Source organism: Erythrolamprus reginae, chromosome 4, assembly GCF_031021105.1.
Source record: "Erythrolamprus reginae isolate rEryReg1 chromosome 4, rEryReg1.hap1, whole genome shotgun sequence".
Taxonomy (NCBI): Eukaryota; Metazoa; Chordata; class Lepidosauria; order Squamata; family Dipsadidae; genus Erythrolamprus; species Erythrolamprus reginae.
The window spans coordinates 124,684,290-124,698,852 of NC_091953.1; the positions used below are offsets into that span (position 1 = coordinate 124,684,290).

The following is a 14,563-nucleotide window of genomic DNA, read 5'->3' on the forward strand; positions in this document are numbered from 1 at the left end:
AGAGTAGTAGATGCTTGGAACAAACTTCCAGCAGACCTGGTTGATAAATCCACAGTAACTGAATTTAAACATGCCTGGGATAAACATATATCCATCCTAAGATAAAATGCAGGAAATAGTATAAAGGCAGACTAGATGGACCATGAGGTCTTTTTCTGCCGTCAGTCTTCTATGTTTCTATGAGGATTATGACTTTAGCTGCATCACACCTCTAGCTGGCTGCTGTTGATCCTGAAAGTTGAGCAACAACACTGAAACTGGTTAGTATTCAGATGGAAGGCTAGCAAGAGAAGTGAGGACTGTAGATTAAAACTGGAAATAAGCACCTTCTAGAGCAGTGGTTCTCAACCTGGGGGTCGGGACCCTTTTGGGGGTCAAAAGATTGTTTCACAGGGGTCGCTTAAGACAACTTTCCCATGGTGTTAGGAACTTAAGCGCCTTGAAATATATTTTTACAATCCGACCAGTCAGGTTTTTACAGTGGGGGTTTCCCTCTGACCTTCCTGCCAATTAGCTTAAAGATCTGTTGCGAGAATTGGCGCTAGACATTTGGTTGGGGGTCACCACAACATGAGGGACTGTATTAAGGGGTCGCGGCATTAGAAAGGTTGAGAACCACTGTTCTAGAACATCATGCTGAAAACTAAGTGAAAGTTTCCGTGAATTACCAGGAGCTGATCTTAAACAGAACTTTAGCCTTGTTTGAAAAACATATTTATTCCAATGAATCTTTAGTTGTAAAATAATGAACCATAATTCAAATCTGCCCTCCATTATAGTGTAATTCTGGGGCGGTCTCTCTGTCACCTCAACCCATGGCACAGGATTATTGTAATGGGGGAAACCAAAAGGAGGGAGTATTTTATGTTCTGCCTCCAGCTTCTTCAGGAAAGATTGATTATTGATTTAAACAATGTGAAATAAATAAATAGCCTTGATTTCAGTGGCTAAATCAAAACAAAAGACCACTCTTTACTCTTTCTTGAAGTGACATCAGCAACAAAACCATATACAACATTAAACATTTATCTATTTTTCTTTCTCTCTTTCTTTCTTTCTTTCTTTCTTTCTTTCTTTCTTTCTTTGTTTCCTTTGTTTCCTTTGTTTCTCTTTCATTTTTTCTTTCTTTTTTCTTTATTTCCATCATCTGTCTGTCTGTCTGTCTGTCTGTCTGTCTGTCTGTCTGTCTGTCTGTCTATCTATCTATCATCTATCTCTTCTATGCAACCTATCTCAACAAAGCGACTCTAGACAGCGGCTTACAATCATTCAGTAAAAGATGCCGTACAAAACATTACAACTATTAAATAAAGACCGTAATTTTAAAGTTTAGTTTGTTAGTAAAGATGTTTTATCCTACTCTGCAGCCTACATTTATTTCAGAAAATCTGGAATACTTTAAAACTCCTCCCTGCAGATGTTTCTTGGTGTGGGATCTGTCTGTCTGTCTGTCCGTCCCTCCCCCACCTCTCTTTTATCTCTAATTTGTCTGTGTGTCTGTGTGTCGTTCCCCCCCCACTCCCCGAATTGCAAGTACAGTGTTCCCTCGGCTGCGGGGGGATGCATTCCAAGACCCCCTGCGAAAGTCGAATTTCCGCGAAGTAGAGATACGGAAGTAAATACACCATTTTTGGCTATGGACAGTATCACAAGCCTTCCCTTAACACTTTAAACCCCTAACTTACCATTTCCCATTCCCTTAACAACCATGTACTCACCATTATTACTGGTACTCACCATTGAATAAGACACTTAGTGATCCTGATATTTATAAACATAATTATTTATTACAATAATTATTTTTTTGTTATTTATTTTCAAAAATTATTAGTTTGGCGATGACATATGATGTCATTGGGTGGGAAAAACCGTGGTATAGGGAAAAAACTGCGAAGTATTTTTTTAATGAATATTTTTTTAAAAACCGTGGTATAGGCTATTCGCGAAGTTCGAACCCGCGAAAATCTGAGGGAACACTGTATTCCTATCTAACAAATTGGACTTTCTAGGGAAAACACACTTTTGCCTAGAGGAAGCAAAATTCCCTCTCTGCTGTTTCTTGGACTGCTGAATTTAAACACTGATATCCCAAAGCCCACAAGGCCAGTCTTTATCTGTCCTGCACTCATTTAAAAGGAGGCATATTTTAAGGCAGGATCTAGATGTTTCACAGCTTTCCAATGACAACCAGATAAAACTCTTCCTCCGGTTCTCTGCAGAAGAGAAGGTTAATTCCAACCGATTGGTACATATTAGCGACTCTCAAGTGGTGTCGTGCCTTAGGCCATTTTTAGCAGCTAGGTTTATAAAATCAGAGTAGTACATCCAATGTCCGTGAAAGCAGTGTATAGCTTAAGAATTCAGAATTTAAAATGAGTAAAGGTGAAAAGAGTAGAATGTTTTGCTGGATCATAAATTTAATTTTTCTATAACTGGAAATTTATCTTCCGGTGCGTGCTACGATAATCAGGTTTTTTTAAATCTTTCAATCTAGTGTTAAATGCTTTAAGAAGCTTATTTTTAAAATGTTTGTATAATAGAGAAACACTAGGAATTGATAGTCCTTTTTCCTGGATTCCCTGCCACTACATTAATTCATAGTAACTTTTTCTTTTAAAACATTGTTTTTGACTGATCCAGGGTGTTTTTGCACCGGATGTCCATTAATGTTATATGTCTTCTTGACTCATTTATTTTTAATGCCTAATTGGATTTTTTTTTTGAGCTTTTGTATAGTACAAAAACATGAAAATCCTTTCAGTAATTGTGTTCTTGGTCTTATTGTACCTAAATATACTGAAAAATTGATTTGAAAGTTATAATCCTCATCCCATCATTATAGCGACCCAAGAAATTCTGGGAGGAAGAATTGACATATTGCACCGAAAGAGCAGTTTGTTTGGCCTCTCCTTACAAACAAACTAATTTTGCAAATCCACTTGAAATCTGTTTCTGATTCTTCACGGTGCAAACATTCAGCCTTCTTCTTCTTATCTCCTTTGGTCCAGCAGAAAGATGGGGCTTAGAATATCTACTCCATTTTTGGAACTTGAGCTTTGAAAGGTCAGCTTGCAAAAGCAATTCAGTCTACTGAAGTGACAGTTATATGTTACTCTATATCAGGGTTGGCGAACCTTTTCAGCACCAGGTGCCGAAATGGGAATCCGCATAGGGAGGGGAGCGCCGACCCAGAAGAGCACTGGGCGGGAGCTGATGTGCCCTGAGACATGACTCCGTGTACCACTTCCGGCATGCGTGCCATAGATTCACCATCACAGTTCTATATTATATATAATACAGTAGTATCTCTAGATACGAGCTGCTCCACATGCGAGTATTCCAAGTTACGAGCCGAGACGTGAGCAAAATTTTTGTTCGACACCCAAGCTCAAATTCGGGATATGAGCCGAGCTTCCACTAGGTGGCGCAAGAATCCCTTGCTTCCAGTTATCTCGGCGCGAAAAACAAAGTCTAAAGGCATTCGTTCGAGATGCGAGTTGATCGACATACGAGCTCGGGTCTGGAACGAATTAGACTCATATGTCGAGGTACCACTGTATTGCCTAAGGTTATGAAGCTAAAGACTAAGAACCAGCGATTTGTGTACGATCAGGGGTCTCAATTATTATTATTATTATTATTTATTAGATTTGTATGCCGCCCCTCTCCGTAGACTCAATCCTGCACCCCCTCCCAATTGGCTGGGGGGGGGTTGCAAAGTTAGGATGGCTGCTTTACATGATGAAAATCATATAGATATCTAGACCTAAAATAAGTAAAAGAAGACAAGAAAGTAGATTTCTTAGAACCTTTTCAGAGATCAAACCAGCTCTCTTGATTTTGCTCATATGTTCTCCTCCCTTATCTCTCCAGCATGGGGAGAGGGTTAGGATAGCTTAGGGAGACTCATGGCTGAAGTCTTCCCAAATTACTCATTTCTGTTTTGAGACAAAACTAGCACACCTGTTTTCCTTATTTTCAATGTTAGGACAAGAACATTTCTCTCTGCATGAATGGGCTCCTGAAGACAGCAGCGTTGAATGACTTTCCTCTTTCTAGTTTTAGACATTGAATCGGGTTTCGGTTGCTAAAGCAGAATTTTCCTTTTAACTCTGGGATGCTTGGTGTCCTCTTCTGAGCTTGGTTGTTTTCTTGCAAACATTTCCTTACCAAACGAAGAAACATCATCAGTGCCTTTGGCAATGTTCAGAATTGCAATGAAGAACAGGTAGCTTTAGCAGGGATAATCATTAATCATTTGTATCATGGATTAAGTTCCTTCTATCTAGCTCACATCAAGTGATAATGGTAACGTGCTCTCCAAATTTATCCAAATTTAGTATTGATTCCCAATACTAATTGGATTAATTATATGCTGATTAGTTAATGATTGTGGATTAGGGGTACTACTCAGGATATCACCCCTAATCCACAATCATTAACTAATCAGAATACCTCAGTTAAATCAACGACACCAGGTGTTACCCCACTGACTCACCAGGAAGTTTCTACACAGCAGGCAATTGCTGAGCCATCAAACCACACCCAGCCACCAGTATTTATAGAAGGAAGGCAGCTCAGGTCTCGCTGTGTTCGCCCTAGAACAAGGACCGAAGCACCAGCCTGAAGATGACGAGTGGAACCTCGTCGAATCGTCGCCAGAAATCTCTAAATCTGACATGGGAAAAAACCCGAATATACCAAGACCGTCATATATATATGTTTTCGTAGATTTTCACGGGTACAGGTATGACGGTCTTGGTATATTCGGGTTTCTTCCCATGTAGGATTTAGAAATTTCTGGCGACGTTTCGACGAGGTCCCACTCGTCATCTTCAGGCTGGTGCTTCTGTCCTTGTTCTAGGGCGAACATGATGGAACACGCTTCTAATAATCTCTGCATGTTTTGTTTCTTGCAAAAAAACATTTGCCAGACTGCTCGCAATTCCACCAAATGGCTGTTAACCGCTCCCTCATCTTGTACTATGCCTTGTGAGCAGAATATTTCTTAATTACAAGATGGCGGGTCGCGGCAGGCCTCACTGGTGTTAAATGAACTTTAATTGCCTTCTTTGAAGGTAACAGGTTGTAGTTCTAACTGTTTTGCCTACTGCAGGTGACCATCCGAGCGCCCTATTGAATTCCATTCAGTCACGGCCTAGTCTCCCAGCTCCTTCCATCTTTGATCAAGCTGCAAATCCTCCCTCTTCCCTAATCCACAGCCCATTTGTGTTTGGACAGTCCCTTCCCTTCCAGCAACCTCAGCCACAGCTTCAGAGTAAGTCTGTCAGCCTTTCCTGCCTCCTCTGTCCGTTTCGAAGCTGCGCCATTGCTATCACCACCTCAGTTGCCTTTCCGCTTCTTATCACCTTCACCTTTCTTTACCGCCGTGTCGACTTTCCATCACATGAAACCAAATGTCAGGTTTACCTATAATTAGTAAAGATTGTTGCCCTGGCCTTTTGTTTATGATCTGTGGTATGGATAGTACACTTTCAGAAGTATTTGTAAAAAATAATAATAATCTGAGTTTAATTCAATGAAAGAATTCTCAAATCATATAATATACAATGATTATTATTATTATTATATACTGTACATTACATTATATATTATATAATGTAAGAATTGAAATTTCTCATAAGTACTGTTACATCTTGAACTTTGGTGTACGAGATTTTTACAGTTATTACCCAGATGTGGTTTTAAACTGAAGCATTGAAGAATGAAGGAAATCCTTCGATATCAAAGTACAGTGTTCCCTCGATTTTTGCGGGTTCGAACTTCGCGAAAAGTCTATACCACGGTTTTTCAAAAATATTAATTAAAAAATACTTCGCGGGGTTTTTCCCCATACCACGGTTTTTCCCACCTGATGACGTCATATGTCATCGCCAAACCTTCGTCTGCCTTTAATAAATATTTTTTTAATAAACTTTAATAAATAAACATGGTGAGTAATACTCTGAATGGCTGCTAAGGGAATGGAAAATTGCAATTTAGGGGTTTAAAGTGTTAAGGGGAGGCTTATGATACTCTTCATAGCCAAAAATAGTGTATTTACTTCCGCATCTCTACTTCGCGGAAATTCAACTTTCGCGGGCGGTCTCGAAACGCATCCCCCACGAAAAGCGAGGGAACACTGTATTGCTATCAAAGATGAGGACTAACTGATTTTCCCCCCTTTCCTTTCTTTATAATATTGTGGGAGTTTTATTACATTCTATAAGATATTTTCTTCATATAAATTGACAATTGATATTATTTTTGTATTCTAATTCCATAATAGAATTCCATAAAAGTTGAGAATAGATTCTGTAAAAGTTGTTTCTTGAGTTTATCGGAATTAATTCTGATCAATTGAGTTAATGCTCAAACTGTGTGTTCCTCTCATTTTTCTATACAATAGAAAGGAATTCATCCCTGATCCTTCAGAGTAAGACTATATTAAAACTTTGACATTATAAAGAGTTCTTAATCTTTTCTGTAAATAGAACATGTGGCATGTTTATTGATGCCTTTCCATCTTTAATTGGGAGCACCAGAAATTTGACTGCTTAGGCCAATCCTTAAAACAGTGTTTTTCAACCAGTGTGCCGTGGCACACTAGTGTACCACGAGACATGGTCAGGTGTGCCGCAAAGAAGGAAGCTCGGGTTCCGGTTTTGCAACTTTTTGCTGAGAGAGAGAGAGAGAAAGCAAGAGAGAGAGAAAGAGAGAGAAAGAAAGCAAGAGAGAGAGAGAAAGCAAGAGAAAGAAAAAGAGAGAAAGAGAGAGAAAGCTAGAGTGAGAAAGAAAGCAAGAGAGAGAGAGAAAGAAAGCAAGCAAGAGAGAAAGAAAGCAAGAGAGAGAGAGAAAGAAAGCAAGAGAGAGAGAGAAAGGAGAGGAAGGGAGGGAGAGGGAGAGAGAGAGAGAAATGAGCAAAAAGGGGAGGAAAAAAAGAGAAATGAGAAAATGATTGAGACAGAGAATGAGAGGAAAGAGAGAGAAACAAAAGAGAGAAGTGACTCTTGATTTAATGCATATGATAAAAGCACCCAAAGAATAAGAGAGAGAAAAACCCCAGCCCTCACCTGTTTTTGGAAATGGTTCAAGAGTGTGTACACACACACACACACACACACACAAGTGGGGGAAGGAGACAGGGATGGAAAAAAAGAGGAGAGTGTCTTAGAGTGTCATTTTGGTTGGTGGTGTGCCCCAGCCAGGATTTTGTAAATGTAAAAAATGTGCCGCGGCTCAAAAAAGGTTGAAAATCACTGCCTTAAAACAAGATGGCCTTCTTCCACTGAAGGTGACACCAGAAAAGCTTCAGAATAAGAAACGCCAAAGAAGTAAAAACTTAAACTTACCAATTGGGTTCAGTCTTGAGAACAGCATGGCCGTTTTTAATTACCCTCTTTTCCCCCCCAAATAAGACATCCCCTGATAATAAGCCCAATCAGACTTTTGAGTGCATGGCAATAAGGCTTATTTCAGGGTTCAAAAAAAATACAACACAGGTTCTTATTTTCGGGAAAACATGGTAGTCGACAGAGATCTGTGTATATTCTTTCTTCCAAAGTTTTCTTCATGGTGGTTTCTGGTGTTGTGACTAAAGGAAACCACAGCTTACATCCCTTTGAAGATCAAGGACCTGCAGATATCAGTAGAAGTGCCATTGAGCTAGCTAGTAGTAGTTAGAATTCTCTTCTTGACTCGTAAGTTTTCCAAGTGTACTGCTTACCACCCATTATTTCTAGAGACTTTGGCCAACTTCACTTGGTGGAAATAAACATCAGGAAGCATTTCCAAAGTGATAACAATGGAAAGAGAATCCACAAGTAAGAGGAAATAGAGGATCATGTTTGGTTATGTGGATCCTTTCTGTCCACTTTGGCTTCATCAGAGGGTATAATGTAGGGCTGTCAATCAAACTTGTTGCTCAGATGCATCACATGCTGGCCACGCCCTTCCCTGGTTTAGCAAAGGGGGAGAAAGTCACAATACAGTAGTACCCCTAGATACGAGCATAATTGGTTCCAGAAGGGAGCTTGTATATCGACCAACTCGTATCTGGAACAAATAGCTTTAGACGTTGTTTTTCCCCTCCGAGATAACCAAAAGCAAGGATTCTTGCGCCACCTAGTGGACGCTCGGCTCGTATCCCGAATTTGAGCTCGGGACTAGAACAGAAATGTCTCTCCCCTTGTGGCTCGTATCTTGAAATACTCGCATGTGGAGCAGCTCGTATCTAGAGGTACTACTGTACAACATGTGACGACGCGGGTTTGACACTCTTGGTGTAAGGGATGTGAAAAGAGTCTCTAGGTCTTTGGATTCCTCAGTAGATAGTTTAAAAACAATCCTCAGCCAAAATAATAATAATAATAATAATAATAATAATAATAATAATAATAATAATACATGTGCTGTCTAAGAAATAAGCCAGCTAGCACTTTCAGGCATCACGGATGCTCTTCTAATTACTTTGGTATAAATTAGACTTTGTTTTTTTACAAGTGCATGGATCAGTCTGGTTGAAATCTTCATTAATGCTCAGAGCAAAGTTATCCCCCCACTCTCTTCAAAAGATCTATTTCGGAAGGATCATTGTTCCTCTTCTTGAAATACGCAAACACCGCAGTGGATTTTAATTATTGTGTATCTGAAATCTTTGCAGATCTGAAGTAGAAACTTTGAATATCTTCAAATCTATGCTCAATTCTCTTTTATTGGAGCTATAGGTGGAAATCAAAGTGAATTATGATGCCGAACTACCCATTTGTAACCGAAAATTACCTGACAGTGTGTAAAACTTCAGAGTCAAGGGGTACTTCCTTAGCTTTCTTTTTTTAAAGTTTTTTATTTACATATAAACAATAGACAATACACACAAACAATTCATATACAGAAAGACAAGCATATAATATACATCCCCTCCCCTCCTGTGGCTGACTAATCGGCAGCCTCTTTTTATATTCTTTTGTGGTATTGTAACCATTGGTTTTATCTAGAGTATATAGTTTATAACACTAGGTTTTAAATTCTTACTCTATAGCTTATATAGCTTTCTATTGCTATTTTTTTTAAAAAAAAATATTGGGTGATGATAATTCTGCTTGCAGCCTGAGGCCGTGCTATTTTGATTTACTTTAGCATAACTCTCAAGATCACAGACCCCCTGTGAATCCATCCAGGAAAGCTACCAGGAGCATTGTGACAAAAAAAAGCAATTCAGCCTTAGAAGAATTTAATTTTATTTATTTGGCTTGCTCCAGATGCAAGTGGCCTGCAAATGCTGATCGGTGCTGTCCGCTGGTTCAGTTGATATGACTCTCGTGGAGTCTGTATATACAATAGAGCAGTGTTTCCCAACCTTGGCAACTTGAAGATATTTGGACTTCAACTCCCAGAATTCTCCAGCCAGCATTCGCTGGCTGGGGAATTCTGGGAGTTGAAGTCCAAATATCTTCAAGTTGCCAAGGTTGGGAAACACTGCAATAGAGTATTGTGAGCACTTCTGACAAGAAAATACAGCTTTAGAAGAGAAAGGAAAATAGAATAGAAAGTTAGGGAAAGCATTTCACCTTAAGAGATCTTACTCACCCCCCATTTCTTATTTGCCTCCTCTTTACCTTTGGCCCTCAAAACTTATATAACTTATATAAACTTAGATAGATTTTGTGAACTGTTGCATTGATGGGAATTCCCAATCTGAGGGATGGATAGCTCATGTAATAGCTGCTCCGAGTCTCTGGAGAGGGGCGGCATACAAATCTAAATAATAATAATAATAATAATAATAATAATAATAATAATAATTTTATTTATTTATTTATTTATTTATTTATTTATTTATTACTTAGATTTGTATGCCGCCCCTCTCCGAAGACTCGGGGCGGCTCACATAATAATAATAATAATAATAATAATAATAATAATAATAATAATAATAATAATAATATCATTGATCACATTGCAAGGAACAGTTGGAGTTTGGTAGAGACCTAGTGGAAGCATGAAGGAAATAACTTCCATGCTTACAAGACTTATGGGGAAAAATATATCTCTCAGCTACTTTGAAATGAAAATCAAACTCGTTTACTTTTTTAGTCCCTTTCCCCTGAATTTTTGCACAGCCAAAAGCTAAACTATAAGATATGTTAAATATGTCTTTGCATGCGGTTCTGTAAAAAAAAAAAAAAAATAGATGGGGTTTTTACAAACTTAGCTGAAAACGAATGGGATCAGAAATCCTTTTCTGTCTAAGAAACTCTTTCCTTTTTGAGTGCCCACATCCATAATTCAATGCCAGTGTATGTGTGTGTGAAAATTGCTTCTCCCAGCTCCTGGAGGCCAAAAACGGCCTGTTTTCCAACTTCTGCTAGGCCCAATAGACTCGCGTTTCATTCCTTCCAGGCTCCAAAGGCTTCCCTAGAGACAGGAGAGGGTTAAAATGCCCTTCGCCATTCCACCGGAGGCTCTCTGGGAGCCAAAAATGCCCTCCCAGAGCCTCTGTATGAGCCAAAATCAGCTGGCTGGCACACACATGCACTTTGGAGCTGAGCTAGGGCAACGGCTCGTGTGCCAGCAGATATGGCTTCACGTGCCACCTGTGACACCCGTAACATAGGTTCACCATCACTGGGCTAGCTCCAGAAGGGCAAACCTATATCATGCATGCCAGAAGTGGCACACAAAGCCATCTCTCCAGGCACGCGAGCTGTTGCTCTTCCGGGTTCCGGTGTGCCAGCCATCTGGTCTTCACGCATGTGGGGAACGCTGGAACCCAGAAGAGCAGCCGCCCCGGTGCGCATGCACACGCCCAGAAGATGGTCATCTGGTTTCCGGCATGCGCACCAGCCAGCTTGGCTTAGTGCGCGCCAGAAACCGGAACAGCGGCACCGGAAACTGGAAGATCATCTTTCCAGTTCCCGCATGTGCACCAGGCTGCTGCTCTTCGGGGTTCCGGTGCACCCCCCTGTTTCATCATTCGGTGCCGAAAAGGTTTGCCAACATTGATAGAAAACTCAGCAGCAGTTCTTTCTTTCATTTTGACATTCGTGCAAGTAAGATCGGTCCCCTCCCTGATCCACAGAAGGTTGTGGTTTAGGCAAACACAGAAGAACTCAGAAATGTTTTGGAAGATATTACAAGATCACCTGAATCTCTTGTGGAAACCCAAAGTCTTCATTCCCTTCCCTGTTCAATTCCTGTTCCTTTAGCAGAAATCGGGGTTTGTTTTTTCTGCGGGTCCTCTTTCTCTTTGCCCAGGTTCACAGAGAGCAGGACTGTCCTGGAAGGATCTAAAAGACAAATGTACAGAAGCAGCTGATCCTATTTCAAAACTGCAGATGATTGTCGTACAATTAATGTTTTACATGTTTAATTGGTTTTTCTTACTCCATAAGACAACAGTGCTCCAACTCAATATCTCAGGGGTTGCCACAAAGGAGAAGGAGTCAACCTATTCTGCAAAGCACCTGAGGGTAGAACAAGAAGCAATGGGTGAAAATAAATGAAGGAGAGAAGCCACTTAGAACTAACGATAAATTTCCTGACAGTTAGAACAATTAATCAGTGGAATAACCTGCTTCCAGAGGTTGTGAATGCTCTTTAAAACACTGGAAGTTTTTAAGAAGATGTTGGATAACCATTTGTCTGGAACGGTGTAGGGTTTCCTGCCTAAGCAGTGTGTTGGACTAGAAGACCTCCAAGGTCCCTTCCAACTCTGTTGTTATTTGTTGTTATTTGTTTTTATTTGTTAACCTAAAGACAAGATAGTGAGTATTCATCCAAAATAATGCTGGGCTATATAGTCTTTCCCAGAGCCGACCAATTAAAGGGATGCAGGGAATATAGCGCAAAAATCTGCATTAGGTGCTGAGCCATTGCTAAAGACTCCTGAAATATTTGCTGCTCCGCTAAGAATCCGGCTTGGTTTTCCATAATGCTCTGTTGAGAAACCGTACTGGGTCATCACAATGTTAAAAAAAGATGTTGAGACACTAGAAAGAGTGCATAGAACAGCAACAAAGGTGATTAGGGGACTGAATGCTAAGATATATAAAGAACGGTTGCTGGAAGTGGATATATCTAGTTTAATGAAAAGAAGGACCAGCGGAGACGTGATAGCAGTGTTCCAATATCTCAGCGGTTGCCACAAAGAAGAGGGAGTCAAGCTATTTTCCAAAGAACCTGAGCGCAAGACAAGAAGCAATGGGTGGAAACTAATCCAGGAGAGAAGAAACCTAGAACGAAGGAGAATTTCCTGACAGTTAGAACAGTTAATCAGCTTGCCTCCAGAAGTTGTGAATGCTCCAGCAATGGAGGTTTTTAAGAAGCGACTGGATAACTATTTGTCTGAAGTGGTGTAGAGTTTCCTGCCTGTGTAGGGGGTTGGACTAGAAGACCTCCAAGATCCCTTCCCAATCTGTTTTTCCAAATTCTAAATGTATTTAATAGGAAAGTGAACACAAGAACAAGGGAACACAATCTGAAGTTACTTGGGGGAAAGATCAAAAGCAATATGAGAAAATATTATTTTATTGAAAGAGTAGTAGATCCTTGGAACAAACTTCCAGCAGACGTGGTTAGTAAATCCACAGTAACTGAATTTAAACATGCCTGGGATAAACATATATCCATTGTAAGATAAAATACAGGAAAATAGTATAAGGGCAGACTAGATGGACCATGAGGTCTTTTTCTGCCGTCAGTCTTCTATGTTTCTATGTTTCTAAATGGGTTAAAGGGTTAAATAAGGTCCAGGAGGGAAGTGTTTTTAATAGGAAAGTGAACACAAGAACAAGGGGACACCATCTGAAGTTAGTTGGGGGAAAGATCAAAAGCAATATGAGAAAATATTATTTTACTGAAAGAGTAGTAGATCCTTGGAACAAACTTCCAGCAGACGTGGTTAGTAAATCCACAGTAACTGAATTTAAACATGCCTGGGATAAACATATATCCATTGTAAGATAGAATACAGGAAAATAGTATAAGGGCAGACTAGATGGACCATGAGGTCTTTTTCTGCCGTCAATCTTCTATGTTTCTATGTTTCTATTGCTTGAGACTTCTAGAAGAGTGAATAAAAATGTGTTGGGTTTTGGTCCCAGAAAAAAGAACCATGCCCGGTTCTGGTTTTGCTTTGCTCTGCTTTGCTGGCTTTATCTTGGCTTTTCTTTTTCCCCATTCAATCTGTGCTCCTTCTGTGCCACTGTCTCCCCCTCTAGAAACTCCACCCCGCGGCCTTGCTTGTCGTGAGCGCATCGACCAAAGTAGCGATGCTCCCGTGCCTGCCTCCGCTCTCTCATCTCTTTCATACAAGCTCCAGGGTGGGTATGCATGCTGCTGGAGACGCTCGCGCAGAAGGGCTGCTCTGTCCTGGGACGCGAGGGCCTTGTCCTGCAAATCCATCTCATTCCATTCAGCTCCAAAATGCTTCCCCCAAAGCTCAAGGGTGGCTTGGCTGACATGTCAGACTGTGGCTTCTGCTGTAAATCAGAGATTTTTCCAACTAGCAACGGCATGGTCCTCTGCGATTTTAACGCCCAAATACAATACAGTAGTACCCCTAGATACGAGCATAATTCGTTCCAGAAGGGAGCTTGTATGTCGAGGCAACTCGTATCTGGAACAAATCGCTTTAGACGTTGTTTTTCCCCTCCGAGATAACCAAAAGCAAGGATTCTTGCGCCACCTAGTGGACGCTCGGCTCGTATCCCGAATTTGAGCTCGGGACTAGAACAGAAATGTCTCTCCCCTCGTGGCTCGTATCTGGAAATACTCGCATGTAGAGCAGCTCGTATCTAGAGGTACTACTGTATAGACTTGTGCAAACCCAAAGGATGTAAAGAAACACTTCTTGTGTAGTTGTCCCAAAGGTGCTTTTCCAGGAGGCAACTGGACTTTCTTGGGTTTTTTTCTTTGAAGACGTTTCGTTTCTCCTCCAAGAAGCTTCTTCAGTTCTGACAGGATGGACTGCAATGGAAGGATTTATATTCCTTGTAGAAAGATGATCATTTGCAGGATGCAGACAAACTCCAAGTGGTCTCAACGACTCTCTAAAAAGAATGCAGATGACCAGATCTCTGCAAGGAGTATAAATCCTTCCATTCCCCTCCCTCTAGTCCAGTGAAGGGCTGCAAATGGGCTTATTTTGTGTTCTGTCGGGCTCTCTGGTAGAATCCTCCCAAAAATTCACAGGTACAAATTTCAGACACGCACACGTTTGAAAATTCAAAACAATGTTCTTTATAATGAAAATTCACTTAACCTAAGCCCTCTTTTGATATAGCAAAGAGCACTCGTCTCCAAACAAACTGATAATTTGTACAAGTCCCTTATCAGTTTTGTGATACTTAGCTTGCAGCTGTGAGGCAATTCACAGTCCTTCTTTTTTCACAAAGTGAAACACACTTTGCTCTAGTTTAGTTTCAAAGCGGGGGGAAATCAGCACACACAAAAAGTCAAAGTCAGCGAAGCAGGCACAAAACACAATGATCAGATAATCCTCCACAATGGCCAAACCCACAGGCTGCTATGTATAGCAGCCTCACTAATTACCACAGCCCCA

General features: G+C 40.5%; 1 protein-coding gene across 21 annotated transcripts in view; it reads left to right on the forward strand.

The window, feature by feature from the left end:
• MYCBP2 (MYC binding protein 2) overlaps window positions 1–14,563 on the forward strand; it is a 181,723-nt gene that overhangs the window by 111,912 nt on the left and 55,248 nt on the right. For 6 of the 21 annotated variants that reach the window (XM_070751329.1, XM_070751313.1, XM_070751314.1 and 3 more), the window contains 2 exons: window positions 5,117–5,278; window positions 13,221–13,322. The exons of 8 other annotated variants lie outside the window; for them this stretch is intronic. In XM_070751329.1, coding sequence (XP_070607430.1) covers window positions 5,117–5,278; window positions 13,221–13,322 — 264 coding nt within the window. The remainder of the gene's footprint in view (window positions 1–5,116; window positions 5,279–13,220; window positions 13,323–14,563) is intronic. 7 more of the 21 variants (XM_070751316.1, XM_070751319.1, XM_070751332.1 and 4 more) reach the window with 2 other exon arrangements.